The sequence below is a fragment of the Mustelus asterias genome, chromosome 10, assembly GCF_964213995.1.
Source record: "Mustelus asterias chromosome 10, sMusAst1.hap1.1, whole genome shotgun sequence".
Classification (NCBI taxonomy): Eukaryota; Metazoa; Chordata; class Chondrichthyes; order Carcharhiniformes; family Triakidae; genus Mustelus; species Mustelus asterias.
The window spans coordinates 89298871-89312821 of NC_135810.1; the positions used below are offsets into that span (position 1 = coordinate 89298871).

Genomic DNA, 13951 nt, shown 5'->3' on the forward strand with positions numbered 1-13951 from the left:
GTTATGAGCCTCACCCAAGTGAGGTCGTAAAATACCAGCCAATAGCTCTCCTTGCTTGCGTTGCATCCTTTAGTTCATCCAAAACTCTGATGGCCATGTTGTGCTCAAGTCCTGCTCACTGGTTGATGACCTACATTGACTCCTGGCCCTCTATCAGCCCTAATTTATAGTCTCATTCTCCTGTTTAAATTATTTCTGTGGCCTTGCCCCTGCCTATTTGTGTAACCTCCAGTCCTTGAAACCTTGATGCTTGCTCCCGAACTCTGTTTCTCTGATTCTGACCATCTCTGCATTTTCATGGCCCTCCATGTCCCACCCACACCTCCTTGCCATTGGCAGCTATGTCCACAAGCTCACAGCCTTCTGGCTCTCAAATTCTCTGCCTAAACCCGCAACCTCTCAATTTTCCTCTCTTCATTTAAGATTTCCTTTAAAGTGAATAGCTTCATCTAGACTTTTGATCTTAAATCCTTCTGAGTTGGCATTTATTTAGTTATGACTTATGCCTGAGAAATGCATTAGGACAGTTAAAATAAAGAAACGCTGGAAATATATTGTAAATCTGAGAATCTGCCATAGAAAGGAATTCCAAGGGCTCTTCTTTAGAAGTTTATTTTGACAGTTATTCCCTTGAGCTCTCCTATGGTGAACGATAAGCATAGTAATATGGAAACACTCGTATGTTGTGACTTTGGAATACATTGTTGCTTTGTCACTGGTTTGATAGCCTACAATTCCTTACTGGCTTGAGGACTGCAGTGCTTCAAGGAAGAAGCTCACCACTATCTTAAGAACTAGGGATGACTTGTACAGTATTCACTTGGCACCTCTATTACGATGAAAAATTCCCAAGGTGCTTCAGAAGAGCGTCATAAAGTAGCATTTTGATGCTGAACCATATAAGGAGATAATAGGGCAGGGAACCAGAAGCTTGATCAAAGAGCTAGATTTTAAGGAGCATCTTAAGAGGAAAGAGAGATGAAAGGGTTTAGGGATATGGTCTTGAGGCGTTAGAACAAACTTCTCTTCCTAATTCCACTCCTGAAAGGCCTGGCTCTAACCTTTAGATTGCCCTTCTGTCATAGATTTCAAAACCAGCAACAATAGTTTCTGTCTCAACCTTATCTGTTCCCCTTAATATCTTTGGAATGTTGTGGGACTAAGGAGATGAGAGGTGAGATCATGGTGGGATTTGAAGACCAAAATGAAAATTGTAATATCGAGGTATTTCTTTAAACAGGAGCCACTGTAGGTCAGTGAGCATAGGGGTGCTAGGTGAACGCTAAGTTAGGATGTGGGCAGCAGGGCTTTGGATGACCTCAAGTTTACGGAGAGTAGAATGGGGGAGGCTGGACAAAAGTGTCCACTCTAAAGGAAACAAAGCTACCATTGGAGGTTTCGGTAACGAGTGAGCTGAGGCAGGGACACAGTTGTTGCAGATATGTAGTCAGAAATTCATCCTGGAGACACATCCAAGACCAAGGTTGCAAAAGTCTGAGTTAGCCTTATTCATCTGTCAGAGAGGGGGAGTGGGGTTTATAGCAACAATCAAAATAGAATGGCTTCCATTTTCTTGATATTTAATTGGAATAAATTTCTGATCACCAATAACTTGTCCTGGTCGCTGCACGCTGACACTATACTTAAGCCCACCAACGCCTCTACTTTCTCAGGAGGCTGAGCAAACTTGGAACGTCCACTACGACTCTCTCCAACTTTTACAGATACACCGTAGAAAACGTCCTTTCTGGTAGTATCACAGCTTGGTATGACTCCTGCTCTGACCAAGACCGCAAGAAACTACAAAGAGTTGTGAACAAAGCACAGTCCATCACTCAAACCAGCCTCCTATCCACTGACTCTGTCTACACTTCCGGCAGCACGATGGCACAGTGGTTAGCACTGCTGTCTCACAATGCCAGGGACCCGGGTTCAATTCCAGCCTTGGGTGACAGTCTGTGTGGAGTTTGCACGTTCTCCCTGCGTGGGTTTCCTCCGGGTGCTCCAGTTTCCTCCCACAGTCCAAAGATGTGCGGGTTAGGTTGATTGGCTATACGAAATTGCCTCTTAGTGTCAGGGGGATTAGCAGGGTAAATATGTCAGGCTATGGGAATAGGGCCTGGGTGGGATTGAGGTTGGTGCAGTCTCGGTGGGTGAATGGCCTCCTTCTGCACTGTAGGGATTCAATGATTCCCGTTGCCTCGGAAAAGCAGCCAGCGTAATCGAGGACCCCACGCAACCCGGGCATTTTCTCTTCCACCTTTAGTCAGGAAAAAGATACAAACGTCTGACTTTTGAATAGACACACCTTATATTAAGTTGATCTTTCTCTACACCCTAGCTATGGCTGTGACACTAAATTCTGCACCCTCTTCTTTCCTTCTCAATGAATGGTATGCTTTATCTGTATAGCGTGCAAGAAACAAATCAAATCAAATTCTGCATGTCAGACAAGCAGTGGAGGAGTCAAAAGTGATGGCAAGGTAGAGCTGGATGTCATCAAAGTACCTGTGTAAACTAATGCAGTGTTTTCGGTATTGCAATAACAGTTTAGTAACAGCTGTAGTTTTAACATGGTGCAAAAGTCACACTGCTGCATTACATAAAATTATAGAAAAGGTCTTTTCATGGAATGGATAGACCATGCACATCTTGCCACAGTTTCTAAATATTTTGCAAGTCTGGCTCAGAACTATAATTTTGATTACAAAGCATACTTTGTATTTAACTTGATGCTACGTCTGCTAAATAAGGATTCACACAGCACAGTGAAATAATATTGTCTGACTGACACTCCGAGTTTTGCTGAAAAATATGTGTGACAAATTTATTGTAGCATGGCTGATGAACTTTCAAGTACAAGTACAACTGTAGGATGTAGGTTGACTGTGATTCTACTTTTAATATATGTATAGTGTTCAAATGTTGATATAAACATGGACATGTGGAGCATTCTTTTGCGAAGATGTTAATATTTTAGTCCCTCTTTGTTTCACAGTGATAGCAAGGCCCTGAAGGATGAAAATCTGCCACCTGTTATCTGTCAAGATGTGGAGCAATTTCAGTGAGTGTGCCAGATTTGACATCCAAGCAATCATTAATTCACCATTTTGTAATGTATCAGCATTTAATGTTGTGCATTCTGTTTACACATCTGCAGGAAGTTTGTAAAAGAACAAAAGCAGGTCCAAGAAGAAATTAGTCGAATGTCGTTTAAAGCTATGCTGAAAGTACAAGAGGATATTAAGGCATTGAAACAATTGTTAACAGTAGTTGCCAGTGGACTTCAGAGAGATTCACTTGCCATTGACAAACTCAAGATTGAATCTGCACAGGTAGATGAGAATTGCCAGAATTTTTTCATGTAGGAATGTAATAGGATCAGTTTGAAGAAAGAAAGTATACTCACTATCATTTAAGCTGCCAAAGAGGTGAAAGCTGATGCATTTACAACTTCAATTACTGATTCCAGTCAGTAATACTTTGCAAATGACTATTGAGCTGTATTCGTTTTTTTCTCTATTTTAATGGAAGCATGATTTTAACTGGGTAAATGCTTCCATTAAAATAATTGTGAAAATAATTTTAGCATGCTGACGTTGAGAAGTACCTTTTATTCTCTAATAACATTAATTGTATTTTTGAAAGGTCCAGCACAGAAGGCAGTCATTGATCTCTCTTGACAATACTTAGAAATACCATAGGGAAGGTTTTCCTCTTCAGTTACACAGATATTTGTTGTGACTTAAGATGGGTGAAATATTAAATAGACATCTGTTTCACAAAGCTTCCAAACCATTCTGTCCCATAGTAATCTTGTGATTTCATTCCTTATCCAGGTAATGTAATCATAATGGAATGGTATACTATGCTATATTAATAGTTATAGCAACATGGGGTGTAAGAATACCTGTCTCCAACAGTTATCTAGTATTGCCACAAAAACTGGCGTCCTTTTGAAAATTTAAAGAATGACTCCCCGCAGAGGAACAGTTGAGTGATATCTCCTATGACCACTATGTGGGATAATGCAGATGTCAGATGCTTTATCCTGGTCTGGTGAAAAACACTTAAGCTGCTGTATGTAGGTGGAAAGTCTACTTGGGTCCGCCAAGAAATACTAAATTATCCTGGCCCTAAGAAATTTGATGTGGAGATGCCGGCATTGGACTGGGGTAAGCACAGTAAGAAGTCTCACAACACCAGGTTAAAGTCCAACAGGTTTATTTGGTAGCAAATACCATAAGCTTTCGGAGCTTGCTGCTCCTTCGTCAGATGGAGTGGTCTCTGTTCTCCAACAGTGCACAGACAACTTGATTTCTGTGTCTGTGCACTGTTGGAGAACAGAGACCACTCCATCTGACGAAGGAGCAGCAAGCTCCGAAAGCTTATGGTATTTGCTACCAAATAAACCTGTTGGACTTTAACCTGGTGTTGTGAGACTTCTTACTGCCCCTAAGAAATTTGCCAGCATGAGCAGCATATTCTTTGGGTGGGTGTAAGTGCCTTCCTCACATAGTCACCAAACAGAAAATTCTCAATCATATTTCCAGAAGTACTTAATGGCAAAATGAAAAATTTCTGAAACTAGCATAGATTGGAGAACCGAAGGTCAGAGGAAAGCAACTTTAAATTTGTCAATCTTTTGAATTTACTTGTAGGAGCTTAAAAATGCTGAAATAGCGCTAAGAACACAGAAAATACCACCAGGACTTCAGCATGAAAATACAGCACCAGCAGAGTAAGTTCGTGAATTTCTTATCAACTAGGATATGATTGAACAATTTTCAACTGAAATGATGTTTGTGGTAAAGCGTGCTTAATGATACATCGGTAGTAATGTTACTGCTTTGCAGATAAATTGACTAATTGGCCACAGTCTGCTCTTTGTTGCATAGTCCAGTTTCACTGTCAGTGCAAAGTGAAGTGACAGAAGCAATAAGCTGCCTATGTCACTTCAGCTGATGAGGAGATGAGACTTTGTACATTAGGAAAATACCATGGTAAGAAATCACAACCTAGGCTTTCTATCTGATTGTGTGTGGCTCTGGAGCAAGGGGAGAGTTTTTTGACTTCCATGGAGATGGCTGCCTGATCCCCAGTAAATTTCCTATCCTGTGGTCACTTGCACATAATATCTCCTAGCCTTCATTGTGAAGACCTGCAGAACTGGGACCAGAGACATGCTGGGGAAGAGGGTTCCGAAGAGCTTTTTCCAGAAAAAAACTACAGCACCTTTTCTGCTGACCTTTGAATTCCGGACCTGGGTCTTTGCAGGCTTCTTTGATGTTCTGCATTCAATATGCCAAATGGCAGGTATCACAGCATGCATACAAATCGGATTGAGAAGGGAGAAAAATTGCTCAGTGCATCCTTAAGCTGTTGTCTGGTCCTGTTCATTCCAGATCCATTCTAAGCCTCTGTTTTGCTTTTAAAATTACATGATTATTTACTAAAGAGAAGCTTCATTTCTAAATGGTCTTGGGGACTTGCATTCAGTTTGAATATGAAATACTGATAAAACATGTTGTACTCTAACGTTATAGATTTTGAAATGAGTCCCTTGGATTATGTTTTATATCAACTACATTTTTCGGAGCAGACTCTATTGGGGAAAAACTGCAACTTTTAACAAAATATACTGATCAGGGATCCCAAGCAATGGTTAAAACCAAATGTTTCTATTGGGTCTTCAATTTAAATCTATTCTATTTTGTAGATAATGAATCATGTTCTAAGTTTTGTTAACTTTTACAAAATGATTGTGCCCTCAATACGTTCTATTTTGTTTAAAATCTCATTTTGATAAACGTTTCACCTAAATACAATTTGATACAATGCAATATCGGTTAAGTAATGGGCTAATTTCGATACCAGGTTTTAAGAATAAGGGAGCCTACAAATTTATTTGCTAAATTCTGGCCTAGTCCAGTTAAATATAATTTTACCTTTTCATTCAGGCCTCTACATTATTTATTAGCACCAACTAAGCCATAAAGTAGTAATTAAAATATTCTGAATATACAGTGGTGCTAAAGAGATTTTTTTAAAATGCTCAAGTTTGTGCTTGGTATCCAACTATTTCTTTCCTCTTTTAGCAGCACTAATAACATAGCAAGTGCAGTTTAAATTTGTAACTTAGTAAAGAATTGCTAGTTGATCTTGAAAGAAATAGGAGAATGAATAGGCCATTCGCCCCTTTTGGTCTGCTCCCCAATTCAATAATATAGCTGATGTGTTTGTGGCCTTAATTCCACTTTTCTGTCTGCCCCTGTACTCTGAGTCCTTTTTGGGGATAAAAATCTGTCTAACTCCGCTTTGAATATATTCAGTAACACGGCCTCCGCCACTTTGGAACAGAATTTGAAAAACAAGCAACCATCTGAGAGAAGAAATTCCTCTTCATTTCCGTTTTAAATGGAATACCTTTACTTTGAAAATGTATCCCCTTGTTCTAGATTCCTCCACAAGGGGGAAGCATCTTCTCAGCATCTATCCTATTTAACTCCCTCTGAATCTACATGTTTCAATAAGGTCGCCTCTCATTCTCTTAAGCTCCAATGAATATCGGTACAACCTGTTTAACCTTTCCTCATATATCGGCCCAACCTCATGAGACAGACCCTTCCCAGGAATCAGTCTAGTGAACGGAATTGCTTCGAACTTAAGTACTGGCAGTCCTTGAACTGGCAACACTACTGAAAAATGCATCACAAGTCAAAACATTAAGTTAGAACTGATTTTCCCTTGTTATAAATGGAGGATTGTTCCTGAACCAAGGCTCAATACCCTAATTTCAACCAAATAACCCATAATTTTGTACTCGGTCAATTATAGATGAGTAATATATCAACTGTAACATATTGATATAAAAAAACAAATGTATAGGTATATACAGTACCGTCTGCTGTACATTAACTGCAAATGATCTAAAAAGTACAGACAAGCTTTTGAAACCTTACAGTAATTTGTTGTCTTCATTACTGGGCTCGTGAGTGGGTCTGGACTTTGGTTGAAGATTTTGAAGGGTCATTGGCTGGAATCTTCTTGGGATTCTTGGCTTCAGATTTTTCTGGATTCTTCTCGGCTTTCTTAAAGTAAGTACCCAAGGAGGTTTGGACAAATCTTTTCCTGTTTTCCTTGTAAATTTCTCTGTTTATGTCCCCATTTACTGATGCACTGCATTCAATGTTGGGGTGATGTTCCTCAAACAGGACATGGCAACTTTCAAATGTTGAAATGCCTCATCAACACGGGTGCTGTTAAGCCTTATGAGGATGAATCTCTTCAGCTGTGGGTACATCATCTTCCTCTGCCACTTTTTGCTGTTCCAATTCAATGAGATCCTCATCAGCTAATTCTTCAGAATGTGGTGCCAGCAACTCATCATCACCCTCTGATGCACTGTCTCATTTGAGTTTTTCGTCCATTTTCGACAACATTTTTGGTCACCTCTTCAACAGCATCCATAAAGCCTTTGAAGTCATGCACAAATTCGGGACACAATTTTCTTCAGATATCATAGCACAGTAGTTAAGATACAGGACTAGCAAACTGTGGACTTAATTATGGTAATTTGGTGGAAAATTACTGGTTGTCTCTTGGAGCAAGATTTTAACTCCTTCAAAACATTTGCAGTATTAAAATCAGACCTTGGTGTCCTTATGGAAACTATCAATGGACACGACATCTGGCCTTACCAGGATTATTCACAGACTCCGAAAAAATTCAGAGTAAACTTTTGAGATCTTTGAGTAAGCACCATCAATTGTTTCCTGTAATTTTGTTCCTTCACCTTGTTTCTTCAACCTCAGCCCATCCCTTCACCCTTTAGAAATTATTTGTTTCTCTTAAATAACATTATGGATGCAGTTAGTATCTCACCAAGGTTCTCCATTTGCCAAGTAGCCTTTCAAACTTGTGTAGACAAATAGTCATGTATGTGAATATGGTCATACTATAGTGAATATCATCGAACCTCACCTAATTCTGAATTATATTTTGACAGCTATTTCAGACAACTGGTTGAACAGTTTGAGGTTCAGTTACAGCAGTACCGACAACAAATAGAGGAATTGGAAAATCACCTCGCTACTCAGGCTAACAGTTCTCATATGACTCCCCAAGGTTTGGATTATTAAAAAAGTTCAAATGTTTTGCAGTACAGGGTAGCATAGTGATGAATGTTCACAAAGCAATATGTTCTACTATTTTACAATACGGTATCTGAATTCCGCAATGGATAGGTTTAGTTTTAGTTTAGTTTATTTATTAGTGTCTCGAATAGGCTTACATTAATACTGCAATGAAGTTACTGTGAAAATCCCCTAGTTGCCACACGCCAGGGCCTGTTCGGGTACATTGAGGGAGAATTTAGCATGGCCAATGCACTTAACCAGCACATCTTTCATACTGTGGGAGGAACCCGGAGGAAACCCACACAGACATGGGAGACCATGCAGACTACGCATCGAGTGACCCAAGCCAGGAATCAAACCTGGGTCCCTGGCTCTTTGAGGAAGCAGTGCAGGTTCATATGTAACCAGGTTTGTTTGCAGTAGTGGAGTTAGATACTGTTTTCCCTCATCAAGGGTTAAGTTGAAACACACATTAAGTAACCTGGAATTGTGATTAAGAAAGAGCAGCGTCAAATGCAAAAAGGAAATTCAGGGCATTGAACCCCTTTCCTCATTCCACCCCCACCCCTCTGACAAGTGCAATTTGTATTTCCTCTATGATATTTCAGTTTCCAGAGGGAGACTTTTCAGATAAAACTTCAAAAACCACACAACAAACGAGCTCCAGATTTTGTCAAATCCTGAATGAAATGTCAGATACTATGAAACTGGAAATCTAAAATAAAAAATGAAATGCTGGAAGCACTCCAGTGATCAGGTCTCACCTGTGGAGAGAAGATGATCGAGTTAACATTACAGGTTTCTGATCCTTCATCGGAACCTGTTGATCATCCATGCAACATATCCTTGTAATTTGTGTCCAAGTATACACAGCCACCCTTGGAAGAAAAAAGCTTTAGCCTTGCATAACAATTGGCCCTATTTTGTATTTATGTTTTTACCTTGCAGTGACAGTTTTAAAACATCGTTGTATTGATCGTGTCCATCACTTTTATCATTCAGTTAAATTTGGCAGCCTCTCGATGTTTTTTCTCCTGAAAACGTTTTCAGTTGTCATTATAATTTAAAATCTTAAGTCTCAGAATTGCTCTCATTCTTCTCCAAAGTATCCTTGCTTCTGTTCGAATTTTTAATCAAATGCTCTTTCTCAATGGAGTTGGTGTTGGGGAGCAGAAGAAAAATAATTGTTTAGCATTTGTACATTTAAGGACAGCTTGTCAGTAGTATTTAATGCTCCTTATAGGACCACAAACCTTTTTGCAGCAGAAGGAACCTATTCAGCTCCGATTGGCCGTTTGTACAAGTCTGTACTTGTGTCTCAGAATTTCACTATTTATTAGTGTTTTGAATGAACATACAGAGATTTACATTCTAGTTTTCAGATAGCACTAGGTTGAGAGGTGCAGTAAGTTGTGTGGATGGGAACAGGAAGGGACATGGTCAGACTAGATGAGTGTGCAAAGCTATGGAAATGTTATTATCCATTTTAAATCTAGAAAAGGTGGGGTGAAATATTTTCTTAATGCTGAGAGACTAGGGACTATGAGCGGAGAGGTTTCGTGTTCATGTGCGCATCATTAAAGGCTGATAATCTAAAAGGCTAATAGAATGTTAGCCTTTATCTCAAGGGGGTTGGAATTCAAAGGTGACAAAGTGATGACTCCTGTATGAAGAGCTTTGATTACATCGAGCTGACATATTGCATTCAATTTTAGGTATCATACATCAGGATAGTCATCCCAGCCTTGGAAGTGGCACAATGTAGATTCACCAGAATGATACCAGAGCTTAAATTATGAGGATTGGCTTGCATTTCCTTGAGTTTAGAAGGTTGAGGGGTAATTTAATTGTCATGTTGGAAAAAATTCAAAAAGGTTAAGAAGGCATACTGGATATTTTTAACCAAGACATAGAATATAAAAAACAGGGATGTTATGCTGGAACTGTATAAAGCACTAGTTAGACCATAATTTGAATACTGTGTGGAGTTCTGATCACTGTGTTACAGAGGGTTTACAAGAATGTTTTCAAGACTGGAGATTGTTGTGAGGAAATATTGGATGGGTTGAGAAGGCAAGGAGCAGGAGTAAGCCATTTGGCCCCTCAAGCCTGTTCCGCCATTCAATAAGATCATGGCTGATCTTTTCATGGACTCGGTTCTACTTACCTGCCCACTATCCATAACCCTTCATTCCTTTACTGTTCAACAATCTATCTATTTTTGCTTTAAAAACAATCAACAAGGTAGCCTCTGGATAAAAGCAAATTATTGCGGATGCTGGAATCTGAAACCAAAAGAGAAAATGCTGGAAAATCTCAGCAGGTCTGGCAGCATCTGTAAGGAGAGAAAAGAGTTGATGTTTCGAGTCCAGACGACCCTTTGCCAAAGCTAAAAGCTTTGACTCGAAACATCAGCTGTTTTCTCTCCTTACAGATGCTGCCAGACCTGCTGAGATTTTCCAGCATTTTCTCAACAAGGTAGCCTCAACTGCTCCACTGGGCAGAGAATTCCACAGATTCACAACCCTTTGGGTGAAGAAGTTCCTCCTCAACGCCATCCTAAATCTGCTCCCCCCTTATTTTAAGGCTATGCCCCCTAGTTCTGATATCACCCACCAGTAGAAACAACCTCCCTGCTTCTATCTTATCTATTCCCTTCATAAATGTATCTGTTTCTATAAAATCCCCCCATTCTTCTAAATTCCAATGAGTATAATCCCAGTCTTTCCTCATAAGCCCCAACCCTCTCAACTGCAGAATCAACCTAGTGAATCTCCTCTGTACCCTCCCCATTGCCAGTATACCCTTTCTCAAGTAAGGAGACCAAAAATAAAAGGGAAGATATAATTGTATTAAGTTATGAAAAGCCTCAATAGATCTATTTCCCTTAGAGAAGTCAATAGGAACAGTGTAGAATGAAAGTAATTGGTAGAAGGATTAAAGGGAAGTTGAAAACTTTTTAACCCATGGGCTAGTGGGGTGAAAGACTAAGAGCTGGAAATGAGAAGAGACATAGCTCTCTTCTGGCTGACACGGACGTGATGGCCCAAGTGGCTTCCTTCTGAGCAGTAAATTTCTTTAATTGTTTGACTCCTTTATAAAGTCTTGGAAATTTTCTTGGATAGCAGCTTGTAGAATGTATTTTCCAGATAGAGAATTTATTTAGAACAGTTGTTCAAATGGAGACCTGCACATTGGTTTTGTCAGAGACAAATTTTATAATTTGAGAAAAAAGCTATTTGTTGAATTTGAGGGAAATCAATGCTAAGGTTTGTATACGTTTACTCCTGTTTCCATTATCAATATCAGGTCGTGCCCGGTCAGAGGTAGGAGTGTGTTTACAAGAGTAAACCTTCCATTTTCCCAATATAGTGCCTTGTGTCGATTTCTGTCAGGAACTGAGGGGAAAATAAAACTTCGCTGTGTCAGTAGATGGGAAACTAACACCCTGAACAGGAGAATCCAATGGTTTGGCCTAACTTCACAAAGGAGCTATTTTAGCAAATATAAAATAATATATACTAGTGAAGATTTGAGACGAGAGAAGCTCTCAGTAGGTAGCGACCAATTATTTGTAAGTTACTTTCTCCTTGAATAGAAAAAGAAATCAGTATAATAATTAGTTGGTGTCATTCTTGTGAAATGTATGGATGTTGATTAAAATAGAGTTGTATTTGGCTACCATTCCTGTCACGATAAAATAGCTAGCAATGTTTGGACCTGAATAATGACCAATGAATCATTTGGAGTGTTCCCATGAACCATGACTCAGCAAGAAATTGGCACCTTTGGAGAGGATAGGAGGACATACGGTAATAAGCATTAGATGAACAAAAGATTTTATTGATTTTTGCTGTTTAACCATTTTTGTCATTCCTACAGACTTGTCTCTTGCAATGCAGAAAGTATATCAGACGTTTGTTGCCCTGGCTGCCCAACTCCAGTCAATACATGAAAGTGCAAAGGTAGGGCTTGAGTTTGAGTATTTGCTTATAGTCTCAAAAATCCTAAAACAGCTCATACTTTTGAGGACTAGCAATATGTAGTAGCTACTGATAATATTTAGTAGGATAGAAAGGGATAGTGTGCTAACTTCTGTTTTTAGCATGTGTTCGTGAACACAACCGAGATATGTGAAAAATCTATCACAGGAAGTTATGTTGCCTCAGAAGAAAATATTGCTGAGCTTTGATTTAATGTGTTTGTGTATTAAAATCAATGGTTATGTCACCATATTCCATTTAAAAATACATTTTTAAAAACCCTATAGCAACTACTTTGTGTCACTAAAAACCAATGCCTGAAGGTGGTGCTGTAATGCCACAGTAATAACAGTAAGAAGTCTCACAACACCAGGTTAAAGTCCAACAGGTTTATTTGGTAGCAAATACCATAAGCTTTCGGAGCACTGATCCTTCGTCAGATGGAGTGGATATCTGCTCTCAAACAGTGCACAGACACAGAAATCAAGTTACAGAATACTAATTAGAATGCGAATCTCTAAAGCCAGCCAGGTCTTAAAGGTACAGACCATGTGGGTGGAGGGAGCATTCAACACAGGTTAAAGAGATGTGTATTGTCTCCAGACAGAACAGCTAATGAGATTCTACAAGCCCAGGAGGCAAGCTGTGGGGGTTACAGAAACTGATAGCCAAGTTCCACACACATGAGGACGGCCTAAACTGGGATGTTGGATTTATGTCACATTATCAGTAACCCCCACAGCTTGCCTCCTGGGCTTGTAGAATCTCACTAGCTGTTCTGTCTGGAGACAATACACATCTCTTTAACCTGTGTTGAATGCTTCCTCCACCCACATTGTCTGTACATTTAAGGCCTGGCTGGCTTTAGAGATTCGCATTCTAATCAGTATTCTGTAACTTGATTTCTGTGTCTGTGCACTGTTTGAGAGCAGATATCCACTCCATCTGACGAAGGAGCAGTGCTCCAAAAGCTTATGGTATTTGCTACCAAATAAACCTGTTGGACTTTAACCTGGTGTTGTGAGACTTCTTACTGTGCTTACCCCAGTCCAACACCGGCATCTCCACATCATGACAGTAATAACAGCCATGATATGGAATGGGTCTCAGTTTGTAAGCCCTATTCACATCCTTGCTATTGAGTGGCTCTACAGAAAATATTTGCCTTGCTCCTTGGGTATCAGCTGCTGTGCAAGGAATACTCATTGTTTAGTGTTTCACGGCTTTCAGTTTTTTATAAATAAATTTGGATGTTTCATTATCAAAATGATTGCAGTCCTGTTAAAAACGGAATCTCTTGGGTTTTGAAAAAGCCAGTGCTTGTACAATTGAGCCTCCTTGGCACTGAACTATGCAAGGCCTCGTTGAAGGACTAATGTTCCTAAAATGATAGTCAATTACACTTCTAAAAAGCAGCCATGAGAACTTTTGAGGATCCATCTTAATGAATAGGCACCCGAGCAAATAAGGAGAAATGGTTTCCAGTGACATAAAGATCAGTAACCGATTTGAGGTAAATGGTAAAAGAAATAAAGGCAACATGAGGGAAAAACTTATCTGCACGAAGTTGTTAGGATTAGGAATCCACTGGAAGCAAATTAATAATTTTCAAAAGGAAATTTGACAAATACTTGAAGAAAACTTGCAGAATGATGGAAAGAACAGGGAAGTGAGACTCATTGGATAACTCTTTCAAAGAGCCAGCATAGGTACAATGGGCCAAATGGCCATTTTCTGTGCTGTATCATTTTATGATTTTCTACATTTGGTTATATTCCATTTGGGAAGGGAGAAACTGAATCTGCACATAACAAACCCACAGCACCATCA

At 39.5% G+C, this 13951-nt stretch overlaps 1 protein-coding gene across 4 annotated transcripts in view; it reads left to right on the forward strand.

Annotated features, from left to right (window-relative positions):
• nup58 (nucleoporin 58) overlaps nucleotides 1-13951 on the forward strand; it is a 48098-nt gene that overhangs the window by 16085 nt on the left and 18062 nt on the right. For all 4 annotated transcript variants that reach the window (XM_078222147.1, XM_078222148.1, XM_078222149.1 and 1 more), the window contains exons 8-12: nucleotides 2999-3064; nucleotides 3161-3335; nucleotides 4662-4741; nucleotides 8009-8127; nucleotides 12021-12103. In XM_078222147.1, coding sequence (XP_078078273.1) covers nucleotides 2999-3064; nucleotides 3161-3335; nucleotides 4662-4741; nucleotides 8009-8127; nucleotides 12021-12103 — 523 coding nt within the window. The remainder of the gene's footprint in view (nucleotides 1-2998; nucleotides 3065-3160; nucleotides 3336-4661; nucleotides 4742-8008; nucleotides 8128-12020; nucleotides 12104-13951) is intronic.